Here is a 14,766-nt window from a genome sequence, read left to right as displayed (position 1 = left end):
ATAGATTCTAAACCCCCACTCACGATAGTGAGGGGATTAGCCATTGCATACAAGGACCTCTCCCCCTTCAGCCCCCACCACACTCTATCTCCTAGGTTTTACAAAAGAATACGAAATTGGCAATTATTTCATACATTTCGGTCTGAGAATAGTCAGTAAAAGAATCCTAAATAGGCATTTTTTTCATACAATTCTGTATGAGAATAGTGAGTTGTGACAGAAACAAGCATACCTCTCAACTCACCCATATTTGGGGGATTGTGGGAGTGACTGACCCCAATCTTGGAAACATGTTCCATCTCCCAGCACCACTAGTCTTCCATAGACTTCAACTGCTACCCCTTTGGCCCAGGAAAACTACCAGTCTTCAATGCATTTGTTCTCGGTGACGTTGATGGGTTCACATACCAGCCAATCACATCGTGCTTTACGTGTTGCCTTAGAGACTCAAGGGAACGAGCAGTATGAAGGGGTTAGAGTCTGAGATGACATGTGAATGGCATCATGATTCGGCTAGACACTTCCCGGAAGATGGGTGGAAGATGGGCGAATCAGCAGCAAGGGTCAGTACAACACATGCTCTCAGGCACGTGAGCCTGGTGATTCCGTGCACGTGAGGCGCGGTTGTTGACGTCGCAGGAAACGGCCATTTCTCTCTGCGTTGTGAAGGAAGGAGACGAAGCTGCAGAAAGCTCAGTGCTGCCACCATGAACAGTCGAGGCCGAGGTTCTGTGCCACCTTCCCGCCTCGCGCTCCTGCTTCTGACCATCGGTTTGTTGCCATACCGAGAGTTTGATTGTTTATTGACTACTTCTGAAATCACTGTCCCACACATGCTGCTAGGAATACCCGGGAAACACACGGATTCCATACTGTATGAAATTGTAATATCGGCGAACAAATATTTGATTTACCTAAAAAAACAAATATTTCTACCAATCGACTTTACTCTGTACATTAATGGGCAAATTGATACGTCGGTCTCTAATAAGACGCTAGCTAAACGTGACTGCTACTATCGGGGATATGCTTTAGACATCCCTAACTCCACAGTGACAATCAGGACATGCTCTGGATTGAAAGGGTTGCTGCAGTTTGGAAATGAAATCTACGCAATAGAGCCGTTACCACTTCTTGATGGGTTTAAACACCTAGTTTCCAAGTTGAACATTGGACGTGAAGTTAGTAAACTGTATTTTCAAAATGACACGGATCCAGAGAGTATACAGTCCACACAAAATCGACTGTCGGACCTAAATCATTTTAAACAAGGGATTCCATTTGCCGCTCATACACCAAGGTACTTGAAACTCGCTTTCTTTGTAGCCCATGATCTGTTTACACATTTAGATAGAAATGTTTCCTCTGTCTTGGAGAGTGTAATGAAGGTTATGGCAATACTCAATACAAAATTTGACCAATTGAATGTGCATGTATTTTTAGTTTTATTGGATATCTGGGCGGCATCAAATCCAATTGATATAAATAGTGGAACGCCGCCAGCTGTCAGAATGGCCCAATTCAACAACTACACTTATCAGGCCCCTTTCAAACATAGAAACTATGATGCTGCTGTGTTATTAACGAATGAAAAGAGTCTTTATAATGCAATGACGTATTTTGGGGAAATCTGTTCCCAAAAACATGGATCAATAGTTGTTTACCAAGGTGGAGATTTTGAGGCCTATGCAGTACATATCGCACACGTATTGGGCCATAGCATAGGATTAAAGCATGATAATAACAGAAACTGTCAGTGTTTAGGGGACATCTGCATAATGAACCAGAACACACAGGACGGATCTGTGGCACTAACCTTTAGCAGCTGTAGTGTTGCAGACTTTGAAACATTTATCTCCAGCTTCGGAGCAACCTGCCTTTTAATAGCACCAGAAACGAAGGCTGAATTCGTCCCTTCGCTTTGCGGAAACAAGTGGCTAGATGAAGGCGAAGACTGTGACTGCGGCACCCCCTTGGAATGTAAAGATAGCCCATGCTGTGAAAGTAATTGCACATTTAAAGGTACTGCAAATTGTGCTTCAGGAGAATGCTGCAGGAATTGTCAGATTTTATCTCGCGGAATCGAATGCAGAATACAAGCTGATGAATGTGATTTCCCAGAGTATTGTGATGGAATAATGCCAATCTGCACACATGATTTCTTTCAGCAAGATGGGAATTTCTGCAATGATGAAACATCATATTGTTTTAATGGAAAATGCCAAAATCTTGAATTACAGTGCAAGCAATTGTTTGGCCCAGATTCAAAAGTTGCAGACGCATCATGTTTTCTTGAAGCCAGTTCTCTTCATGATATGCTGGAATACTGTGGTGCCAGTGTTGGAGACTCCTTTAAATGTGATATTCCAGATGCTGGGTGTGGAAAGGTACAATGTACATATCCATCATATGTTCCAACCCTTTCTCTGATGGCGTCTATACAGTATTATGGCCCTAAGGACTCTCGATGTGCATCTCTGGAATTTATGCTTCCAGGTAAAGGGGAAGTAGCGGATCGTCCATTTGCACCTTTATTGGTCCCTGCTGGCACAAAGTGTGGACTGGATCACTTGTGCTTAGGGCAGAAGTGCCAGCCTATCGCTATCCTAGATTTGAAGTGTAACAAAGAAACAGATTGCAATTCCAATGGACTGTGCAACAATAAAGGCAACTGTCATTGTGATTTTGGCTGGCAACCACCGACATGCACGGATAAAGGGCATGGGGGAAGCATTGATTCTGGTAGCAAATTGAGCTTGTCAAAGCTTGAAGATTCTGATGATACTTTAATAATGTGGCTTTTAGTGGTTTTCTGCTGCTTTCTTCCACTCTTTTTCATTTGCCTTGTGTTGGTTATAAAATGGGAAGAAATCAGAAACTTCTGCAGGAGGCACAGTGGCATTGACGAATCGTTAAGTGAAATGACACTTAACGCCGCACTGAAAAAAAAATATTCCTCTTAACGTCCGACCTACTGGAGATACTGTATGCAAATCATACCTGGCATCAGAGGTCGTAGAATCTCCCAATAACGTGTTTACATCAACAACGATCATACAAATATGTTATGAGATGGCATCTTGGATTCTTAGTTACATTCTTTCTATCTTTTGACAAAAAGTTAATGTTTATGGTTCTATGATATTATTTGGAGGATAAAGGGCAAGTGATATTTTAAAACAGTCAATACATATTTAGAAAAATAAAAATGATTTGCAATAAGAAAAGTATATAGTCAAGCTAATATAACAATTTAAATACTTTCTTTGCCGTTACAAAAGCTTGAATTTCAGCCTGTGGTGTTAATATGATAGTCATTTTCATCATATTGTAAACAAAACAAATGTTACCTTTAATCTGAAATCATTCAGTTTTAATATTAGTGCCAATGAGTGAATGGATTGAAAAGCTCTATATCATAAACAGGCTTACATCTATGTATATTCTCGGATTTCTGAACTTTGTAAAAACCATAAACATTACTGCCTCCTACTACTCTTCCTCACAGGATACGGAATTAGGGTCTGATGAACAGGAGCTAAAACCAGCTCCTGGGTGTAAGGGATCACCCAGTAACCAGGAGCTGCTGCTGTGGAACCAGGATCGAGTACACAATGCTCTATAAATGTAATTTATATATGTGATGCAAACTTTTACTTTTTGGGTATTATGTACGATCCATTATGTTTAAATGCGTCTAAATTCTTCTTTATTAACATTCTCAAATAGTCAGAGTTCATGTCACTTATGCATATTTGTAAGGCACCAGTTGGCCTTGGGAGCCAAAGGTAGCTCTTTGTAGCTGTTAGTTTAAAGCTAACCAGGCTCTCCTAAGGTAGAAGCAGGAGCTAAATAGCTGCCAGCAATTTCGAACCGTGCCTCATCATTAAACATCTTTACTGAATGGGGAATCCTGCTGATATACTCGCGCACCCCTTCAGCTTGGACCTGTTTTTACTTTTTCAATTTATAAAGAACCTAATCACCAGAAACTATTTGGGTTTTATTTAGGCAGATGTGCTCTCTTTTTGGTTTTGGACACCCTATGGGCAAAACCATTGCTACAGATAAGAGAGAGAAGGGTAATGGAGTTTGGAAGCAGACTATCTGGTTGGCCTGGTAACTAGCCGCCAATGTACTGATTGTCTTCTTTTTTTTCTTCTTCTTTGATTTCTGCCAAATAAGAAATGAGTTGCAGTTTTTCAGCCATATGTGACGAATTCCTTGGTGTCATCACTTCTTCCTGTGTCGGGGCACCCTCCCATAGGGCTAGGGAGGTGAGGCCGCTACCTGATAGTCCCCCTGATGGTGGTACTCAGCAGGAGGATGCCCTGGGGAGGGGACCCCCAATGCGTCAGAAGGGAAGACTATCAAGGGAGAATGCTGTATGTCAACCACCATTCTGCCCTACATTATTCACTACACAACACAGATAGGGCCCATGCACCCCCACCCTCACTTTCTCCTCTTTCTTCTGTTTGTTACTTCATGCATAATAGCCCTGATTATCAAATAGACAATACTGTGATGAGGAAGAGTGACACAAGTATGGGAGTAGATGGCTCCACATGTACTGACACAAAGACAAGCAGGGCAATGAAGAGCCCTACGCGGAACCAAGACAGACATACTAGGTATCCGAGATTCGAGAGCTGACTTGTTATAAAAACCAATGAAGGACTTTCCTCGGGGTCAGTCGTGGCTCACAGGAGCATCGAGCTGGGAAGCAAAGCCGCGCAGAGAGGATGCCCGGTAGACCCGGACACCTGGAGAACGAAGTTGGTGTCCAAAAAGGCAGAGGGGAGCCTAAACTCACCTGAAGATTGGGAAACCTGATGTCCATTGGCAGGAAGGAAGCCAGCTGAGTGGTCCAGGCGAGACCCGATGTTACGACAGTCCCAAAAGTCTCAAATAACCCAGAGGAACTGGAGTCAGTCGAAACCAGAGTAGACAAAGTGCAAGGCAAATGCAGCTTTATTATCCAAATAAAGCAGGGACAGCATACAAATCTTATGACTGTCGTTATCATAATCAAAAGCAGTTGCTTAAGTACTACAAATTCATCATCATAAATGCCATTACATAATAACAAGTTAAAAAAACCTAAGGGGAAGGGGGAGTAATTCGTGAGGTTGACTACATATAGTTTCTATGGGGGTTAACCATCTTATTCGGTACAAATATCTGATGGCTCCAGTTGGAACTGCCCCCTATATTGATAAAGGTAAAAATACATCATCTCTAAGACAAATTATTGGTTTTCATACTATTAGCTGGGTGGCATGATACTGAGGGTTTTGATAGGTTGGCCCCTTGCTAACCGACATGAGATACTTGACAGGTCATCAAGATATGAGTGAGACGGGTAGTAGGCGGAGAGAGGCCCATGGGCTGTCCATTGTAAAATTAAAGAAGTTACCATCCCTCATTCTCAGGCCATGAGGGTGGGCAATCCCTTTGTACTTGACTTTGTGTCTGTGTGTGTTTTTACGGAGTACTCTCAGTGTCTTTATCTTTGTGGTTTCTAATGAATAAACAGTTTTCTTCCATTATGGGTCATTGTGCAGAAAGACTGTATGAAATTGAATGACCTTCTATTTATTGAGGTTTTAGCTAATATTAACGTGTGTGTTATGTTTTGTTTTACCATTAGGGACACTTGAGTTATTCCCCATGGAGCATTTTGGCTTAATCTGTTACTGCACCTGGCTATCAAAGACTGGTTGTTCTCTTATAAATGTTTGATTAATCTGGGAATATACTGCTTGCGTCTTGGGAATTATCTATCATGTACCTTCGTTCCACTGTTGCCATCCTCCCTATTTCACTCTAACCTTGGCAATACTTGCGTGCTACCGTCTCAGCTTTGCACTGATCTGTAGTTCTATGGATTCAGGGTTTTGAGTTCTCTATAAGTCTTTATTTAAAAGCATCCTGTAGCTTCTATTTTTAAGAAGATGCCCGCTCAAATACACTTGTGTTTCTATTTTAGTGCGCTATATTCTTTTTTTTGTTTTCATGTTTTATTTTCATGTTACTTATAACAACAAAACATGAAATAACAAAGAAATTCGTAGCAAAAACTATATACATAATTACAAACACATAAAATACCCCCTCCCCCCTTACAGATGCCAGGTACACATCATATAATGTGAAATTTTCAGATTCAATACAATGTCAGAAATTTGCCCCAAATGTTCATAAACAACCCATTCTTGCCTTGTTTCCTATATATACATGGTGCGCTATATTCACGCGTGGTTTATGTTGCATTCAACTAATACATCAATCTTGTTAGTGTTCTTCATGTTTTGTGGATGCTATGTTAATATTCTTCACATTTGATATGGCATTTGTAACGCGCCTATACACAAGTGTTTCACATATAAATGTGTATGTTACCTATTGTACCTGTTCTTCATGTGGAGTGCATGTTTGCTTCAGGTCTAATGCATGCACTGATTGCTGTTACAACATTAGTTTGAATGCTTTTGCCATCTTCAGCTCAAACTGTTTCCACATCCTGATGTACCTGCCTTGGATAAGGGTGGTACGGTTGCCTGAGTGAATAACGTTTCTCACCTGTGCAGTATTTGGTGCGGGGGGGTGACAGAAGCTATGGATGGCATATTCATCTGCCTCCCAACATTCCCCCCTCTGGTCGAGTCCTTGATCACATTCTTTCTTCTGCTTTCTCCCAGATAGGGCTCCTTGGGTATCCATATTTTAGTCACCCCCCTCAAGCTACCTCGTCATTGCACATGTTCATCCCGACTCCAGGTCATGTAGCAGGACTCCCCATTGGAATCACAATACACCAAGTGTTCAGTGTAATTGGGAGGGTCCTGAGGATATATACATTTTTATCCTTGAGGGGCGATAGGGTTCTCCACTGTTCAAGTATTGGGAACTCCTCTGTTTGTGTATACTCAAGCACACAAGCATCCAAGCTTATTACTATTTTCATTCCTACTGCCTTTTTGGCAGCGTTTGTGAATTGGCTTATTGCAGTTCTTAGAACACGGAAAGCTAATAGTACTGGTACTAATATAGCCACCAGTATTTTAATGTGTTAGCCAACCAGGAGAGTATCCAAGAGAACAGGTAATTAAACCAGTCATCATCTGCAATGTCTTCCAGTATTTTAGTTTGCAGTTCTGTCAAGGTGGTAATTGCCTCTGTGAGGGGGTCCATTTTCCTCATCATGGGCAGTTGTGTATGTGCAGCAAAAAAGTCTGATCTTTGCGCACACGCTCCCTTCCATGGCCGTTATCAGATCGAGGAAATATCTATTCTGGAGGATCATGCGCCTTATTGCTCTCAACTCTTAACTTATAACATTAAAGCCTTTTATGGTCATATTTATTGTCAGTGATAGGTCCCATCGGGTTATTTGCAACCATTTGGCATTCGGATTGGCTTGCAACCCGGGAGTGAAGAGGGCTGTAATGAATATGTCTGTTCTACTGAACAGTTTATGCTCATCTGGTATGTCGTCATACGCCTTTGCCATCTTTTCTGAGTAATAGTTATCACTTTTTGTGTGTTCAAAGGTGATGTATTTCTTATGTCTTATGTGTGCGTTCATCCTGGAAAAATCACCAATCTGCATCTCACTCTGGTGTACTACTAAAGCCGGTGCAACGATTACCACCAGGGAGCACAGGCTTCACCAGTTTGGGGGAACTGCATGTAGGCTTTTGAACCAGAGGCCCAGTAGGGTTCAATTATCACTGCCATACCTACTTTCATGCCTGGCACATAAAAAATGTGCCCTCACAATGCGTTCATTCCCACCTTCCCTGTGCCCTCATTTCAGAAGAATAGGGTCACGTTTTTTAGTGGTCATACCGGCACAAATCTCCTTTCATCTTCTACCCAGGTGATTAGTTTCGTATATAAAGGCCATTCATTAAGACAGTGGCCGTTTACATTCTGTATCACTTCTTTATGCTGTCCTAGGAGTGCTAATGTTTTGCACCTTATTAATAGTTCAACCCATCCCGGCAGTAAGTACATTTCCTTTTATTTGTAACTGGCCTCTATTTCAGCACCCAGGTATTTATCTTCCTTGCGCATCATTACACTGCAGTATTTTGTGATGTTATATTCTAATCCTTCTCCCACTCACGTCTACAGGTAGGTATTTCATCACATTATGTTGTGTCTTAGCATTGATCATCATGTTCTTTTGCTTTATAAAATTATCCTCTTGTGGATAATCTGCTTTTGTCACCCACTCTATGGAGGCTGTCTGGCCCTGGGATTGTCCTTGGGGCATACATAATGCAAGGTGTTAGGCAATGTGCTGTGTTCGTGGGTACGTCTGTGGATATAAACAGTCTGGAGGCACTCATGGCGTAGTGGATGAGGGAAAACACTAAACAACTCTCATCATATGTCTCTCGCAACACTTTGCTCATATGTTTATACCACAGGTAGTTGGTGACATTGACAGAATCATCAATATAATTGCTCAAGTGCCTTGAGTCATCTAGCACACCTCTTTTCAATCTCTTAATCTGTCTGCTCACTACAGGGAATTGCTCTGGTGTCATTTTATTTGTCATTGTCACAGTAGTTATGCTCATGTTTACTGGTCTAGCTATATTATAAGCGACTAGTTCTCTTACTGCAATGAAAATAAAATAAAGCTTGCAAAACGTAAACAAGTGTTGCTATTAACTTAATGGCATTATTCCCCTTACATGCTAAAAGAGAGTACCATATCTAATTAAACAAATGCATTTTTCTATCAGGAGAAATGTTTCTTTTGTTTCTTAAAACAAGAAAAATCTTGTTAGAATTCAGAGGACATTTCTTTCTAAAACAATGTTAGTTTTCAGATTGAATTACAAAACTGTTAGGCAGATATTCCAGACTCCTATAAAAGGATACATTTTCACAAAATATAATATGAGTGTCATTAAGGTATTTTGGATCAACTGTTCTTGTATATTAAAACCTGATACGTCTTTATTCTTGTTGCTGAATGGCTCTGGTCATCAATCTTGTCTGGGGTCTTCTCGCATCTTCGGGTTCAGTGTTTGCCAACAGGGGGGGTCTCAGCTTGATACAGCATCATGTCACTTAGGTGGATCCACGGGCGTCAACTTTGACCACTGATGGAGTGACAGCTTCCAGAATATAAGGTCCTTGAAAATGTGGCTTGGGCCTCTTTCTAACAAATTTGCGGCACATCACTGTATCACCGGGATATAATAAAAGAGGTTTCAACAAACTGTCCAAGTCAATTTGTTCATTGTTTTGATCTGTGTTTTTAGAATTCCCCTTGGGCGTCTGCACCTGTCGAGACACACATTTAAGAGTTTCCGTCATAGTTGTCAAATAAACTTGCATTTCCCTCCCTAACACAACAGCACTATTTTCAGCATAAGTACGAGCCCGTGTGGGAGGAGCAATGGGAGTATGCATTCACCGTCCTGTCATCAGCTAATATGGGGTCAGGTAATGGTCAGAGCCTGGCTGATTCCGTAAGGCAAATAGCACTACAGAAAGGCAATGTAACCAACTCTTTTTCAAAGGGTCTTTTAGTTTAGCAATTCGTTCTTTTAAAAGGCTGTTGCGCTCACAAATGCCATTTGCATGTGGGTGATTGGCGGATGAGAATGTGTGCCTTATAACCAAGAGTACAGTGATATGCTCAAATACCTCATTTACAAAGTGTGGTCCATTGTCGGAACATAACACATTGTGCACTCCCCAGCTTGGAAATACCTCACATATGAGGAACTTCACTGCACATGTGGCATGTGGATGTGTGCATGGACGGGTTTCAATCCACCTGGAAAAGGGAAATACGGCTACTAGCAGATACCTGTAGCTGTTATAAATTTGGAGCATAGCCACATAATCAATATGCAAATGCCGAAATTGTCCTGTAGGGCGGGGTATTGCTGTTCTCACTGTTCTGATGGTGTGGCCAGCAGTACATTTCTGAAAATCAGGCAGTTAATAACAAAACTAACAACATGTTCATTCAAGTTAGGGACAAACCAATCCACAGGAATCAGTACTGCAAGGTATTCTCTTTATGTATGTAAGCAGCCCTAGGGGCATGACAGGTTTCCCGGTGCTGTCCTGCCACCACATTGCATCTGTGGGGGACAATGAGCATCCCCTTCTTTTCCAAAACTCCTGCTCTTCTGGTGATACCCTCCCCTATAACCTGATAATTTATGCTATGGGTAACACATTGAAGCCCTCCATCACTATTTTGCATGTTTGTTCGATGCATTCGCAATGTCAGATACTTCAGGGAAATATGCAGCTCTTTTTGCTTCTAGATCAGCAGCCTCATTGCAGCAAGAAATAAAGTCTACCCCTCTGGTGGGCACTGCACACTTCACCATGGCAATGGCTGATGGAAGTTCAGGTGCATTTATGAGCCTGTCAAATAATGGAACATGCATTACTGCAGTACTGGTGTGCTGTCTGTCCCACAACAGTCCTGTGTGCACTGTTGACATCACGCAGGTGGAGTCGGAATACACTGTTACTGCCTCATCCGCATGCGCATCAAGCACCAAAATCAGTGCTACCAACTCTGCCGTTTGTGCAGAAAAGTGCATTGGTATTCTTGCACTTGTCACTAGCTCAAAGCTGTCATTCTCCCCGGCCTTTAACACTGCTGTTCTGCCTTGTCTATTGATGATGACCCATCAATAATTAGAATTATCCCCCTCCTAGGACATTTTCCTTTACATGGGGTAACTTGTCATGATATTCACGGCAGTTAGTGCAATCATGCACATAATCTCCCTCCTTCACTGGTTCTTCGCCAAAATCTGGCTGGGTTCAGCACTAATTTTGATCAATTGATTTGATATAATTACTTCGTAACCTGATGCTCTCTGTGTAATAAATGTACTTTTGGGCTTTTAACAAACAGAAGAAAAATTACAAAACATTTGTTACAGGTTATCATATGATGATATCCATTTAACAGATTTACATGTCTCTGAGTGCATGGTTGTTTTACCTTAATCAATCCAGTGATGTTCCTATGACTGAAAAAAAGTGAGAGAAACAATGGCACATGTGCCTATAGTTTCACACTATAGTTAGAAATACATAGCCAGTATATCAAATTAGTACCCGGCGAGAGTCAACCAGAATGTAAAACACATTCTGATTGGCTCTCGCCGGGTCGTTAGCCCGGCCGGGAATCCCTCGGCCGGGATTCCATGGCCACTGTTCGGGGGGGTGTGGCAGCCCTCAGCCAATGAGGAGGCCCGAAGCGGGGCTATCCTTTTTTCCTTTCCTCCCCCCCTCTCCGCCCTCCCAACCCCACTTACCTTCTGATTTCTCCTTTTTCAGGAGCAATCGCACTGGGAACACTTCTGTTCCCAGCACGTCCGCTCCCGAAGCCATGGAAAGGGAAAATGGACTCTGTTTTCCCTTTCCCAGCGTCAATTTTCTTTATCATTTTCTTTTTTTTTTCTATCCCGAAACGCTGCAGTGTTTCAGGACAGAAAAAAATGCGTTTAGTACCCCGGTATTGCGGGCCTGAGTAATAATAGCAATATGCCCCTTGGGGCAGGGGCATTACCAAGTCAGGTAAGTCTCAGGGGCCTTTATTAAGGCCCTTGTTTCGCTCTGGCCTATAATTATGGGCACTGGGGCATTACCTGACTCGGTAATACCCCCGCTGCAAAGGGCATATTGCTTAAGTAAGTGTCAACCAGTACCCGAGTCTTCCAAATAACCGTAAATTGGTTACAAACTGGAGTGCACTTTATGTTGTAAATGTCAGTGTCCAAGAAAAACATGGAAAGAAAACGCAATGTCCAAAGTTAGAATCTCCCTCTATGTCCCCATGTTCCTGCTTACATCATGCCAATGTGAATGTATAATTACAGGTCACCTGCTAAATGGAGTCCAAGCACCTGGCAGTGTGCTGCTCCCTTACCTGTTAGTCTTTCTGGTTGTTTATACCGCCGGCATACGCATCATACCAAATGGTCATGCAGAAGGATTCTGGCAGCTCAAGGTGAATGTCAATAGAAATTAAATAACCTAGCACATATTACATCATTACCATGGCCATTATAGAATGATAAACTCATGTCACTGAGAGTGTTGTGCCTCTAGAGAACACACCAAAAAGCATTATGTAGGAGGTGTGCACATAGACAGTGCATATATTATGAAATTATGTCAACAATGATTAACAATTTTAAAGGCAAGATCCACCATCCGTTGCAATCAAAGTATAAGAATGACAATGGGTCTGGTAATACAAAGAAGGGTGTACATGTGAGAGGATCATGTGCGCTCTGTTGTGCCAAAGCTCATACAAGTTTGAAAGACATTAGGTGAAGGGCCACCCAATAGTAAATCACGGCACAGTTATTCAGCATACCAGTAGCAATGCGCAAAGTTGAGAATATCCTTTCAGAATGTAAATCACAACACAGTGTTATTGCATACCAATAGTAATGCATACAGTTGATTATATCCTTTCAGAATGTCTTAGTGCATATAAGGTGAAGGGCCACCCAATAGTAAATCACGACATAGTGATATTCAGCATACCCATAGAGGTGTAGTGCGCAAGGTTGATAATGTCCTTTCAGAGTGTCTTTGTGCACACGAAGCCAATGACTGGCCATATCATATAGAGCATATTATAAAAAGCATGTGCAATTTACTTCTTCATTAATTCCACCGGGAGTAAGTGCATCCAGTCTTTCGATCCAGTAAGTCTTTCTTTGATATAGTTTCTTTGCCACATTCTCATGCGTGTTTCTATTGGTAATCACCGCCACAACCTGGAATCCTATCTGTGGAATATCATGTCTCTTTTCTAGCTAATGTCTAGCCACTGCAGAGTTGACATTCTTGTTCCTAATGCAGGACCAGTGTTCATTCCATCTTTGCTTGCTTGGTCTTTTTGATTTTCCAACATAATGTTAGTATCACATGTGACAAAGCTATTTATTAAAAAAAAATTGTCCAGATCTTGGATGATTTGTCACGTTGCCTTTTGTCACAAACCCACAGTTGGTACAGTGCAGACAGGGAAATGTGCCTGTCTGTTTAGTCAGTAATTGCGTTTGAGCTGGTCTTGCTTTCACCAATTGATCCCTTTTTAGTGCTTCTCTTATAAGCAAATACTGGTTCACGAAACAGGAGTTCTACCCTGGTATCGCATGTGAGGGTCCTCCAATTCTTTTTAATAACTCTTTTGATGTGGCTACTTTGGATTGAATATTTGGATACGTAAACCAGTGCAGGGGGTTCTTTTTCTACTCTGGTCTTAGTGAGTATGTCTGTTTGTTTGACCGTAGCAAGCCTTTCTCTCGCTGCACCAACCTCCTCAGGTCCATAGCCACGGGCAGCAAATTGATCACCCATTCTTGCAATCTTATACTCATAGTCTTTGGGATCACTAACAGTCCTTCTCACCCGTAATATCTGAGTGAAGGGCAGATTTCTGATGAGGCTGATTTGATGGAAGCCTATGTAATATGTTGTTGTGGTCAGTTTCTTTCCTGGAAGCATTGGTTGCATATTTGCCCTCACATTGAGGAATTTTCACATCCAAATAGTATATGCAGTGTTCTGAATTTTCACTCATAAATTGTATACGTCGGTCTATATTGTTGAGATATGTCAGAAATCCTTCTAGATTTTCTTTTTTTTAAACTTTTGTTTATTGGCAGGAAGTCAAGACAGGTGTATCACAGATTGCGCAGCGACAAACAAACATCATAGCAGCGCACAAAGACATTACATCATAACTATTATAGACATCTCAGGCTGGGGAGAGTTGAAGGCATAGAAGGGCACAAATGTCACGTTTCTTATGGTGAGTTGGGCTGGACTAGTGGGGGAGTAGAGCTCCATCTGCCCTCTTCCCTATTGTTCAGGTAGCTGCAAATTCTGACCACACATTTCTTGGGCGGGATGACATGGGTAGGGGTCCAATATACTCTTCTTCGCACGTTTGCACCCAGGTGAGGGCTTTCAACCACATCTTAAAGGTGGGGGGGGGTTACGACGCGGCGCTTCCAGCATTGCAATATGCATCTTTTGGCGTCAATTGCACTTACATTTAAAAATTTTGACATTTTCCTTTCATTTTCTCCAACCCAGATTACGAACAACAAGGCTAATAGGTCTAGGTCTACTGGAGACCCAATTATCTCTGAAAGCGCCTTTGTCACTTCCCTCCAGAACAGATTCAGTGCAGCACAGGACCAAAACATGTGTATATGATCTGCCTCGCTGGATTTACATTTCGGGCATGTGTGGGTCAGGGTGCGTGTAAATTTCGCCACTCTGTGCGGTGTGTAATAGAGCCTATTAAGGAGTTTGTATTGTATGCAGCGGAATCAGGCGCTAAGGGAGACTTTACGCGTGTGTGCACACATTTTGCTCCGCAGTTCTTCAGTGATTTCTGTTTCCAGCTCCCCACCCCATGCCTCCCGTGGTTTAAAGGATGTAACCTCTATCTTTTCCAGCTGCATTTTGTACAAAGAGGATATCATGCCCCTGCCGCTGCTTTCAGCCTGTAGTATTGTAGCATCTCAAGCGCGGAGTTGGAATGTTCGGGCCACCATGTTTGAGGAGTAATAAACGTACCGTCTGGGAATAGGTCGGTTAGGGCTCGATAGCCCAGGTTTTCCCAGTGCCGCAAGAGGTGTTGGTCGTGCGTGGGGGGGAGTCCGGGGAATTGCCATATGGGAAGCCACTTATAGTATGGGTGTTCTTGCCTAGGGTGCAGGATACTCCTCC

At 42.2% G+C, this 14,766-nt stretch overlaps 1 protein-coding gene across 1 annotated transcript; it reads left to right on the top strand.

The window, feature by feature from the left end:
* Positions 1-676: 676 nt before the first annotated feature.
* Positions 677-3,234, top strand: LOC138526868 (disintegrin and metalloproteinase domain-containing protein 9-like). Its single transcript, XM_069637631.1, has one exon. The coding sequence runs from the start codon at positions 708-710 to the stop codon at positions 2,961-2,963; it is 2,256 nt and encodes a 751-aa protein (XP_069493732.1). The 5' UTR covers positions 677-707; the 3' UTR covers positions 2,964-3,234.
* The last annotated feature ends 11,532 nt before the right edge of the window (positions 3,235-14,766 follow it).

The sequence above is a fragment of the Ambystoma mexicanum genome, chromosome 14 (genome assembly GCF_040938575.1).
Source record: "Ambystoma mexicanum isolate Mex_15411 chromosome 14, UKY_AmexF1_1, whole genome shotgun sequence".
Lineage (NCBI taxonomy): Eukaryota > Metazoa > Chordata > Amphibia > Caudata > Ambystomatidae > Ambystoma > Ambystoma mexicanum.
The sequence above is the reverse complement of the archived record's forward strand: the minus strand, read 5'-3'. Positions and strand labels throughout refer to the sequence as shown.

Coding starts and splice junctions, on each gene's coding strand:
- LOC138526868 (XM_069637631.1), top strand. CDS start 708: ATGAACAGTCGAGGCCGAGGTTCTGTGCCACCTTCCCGCCTCGCGCTC.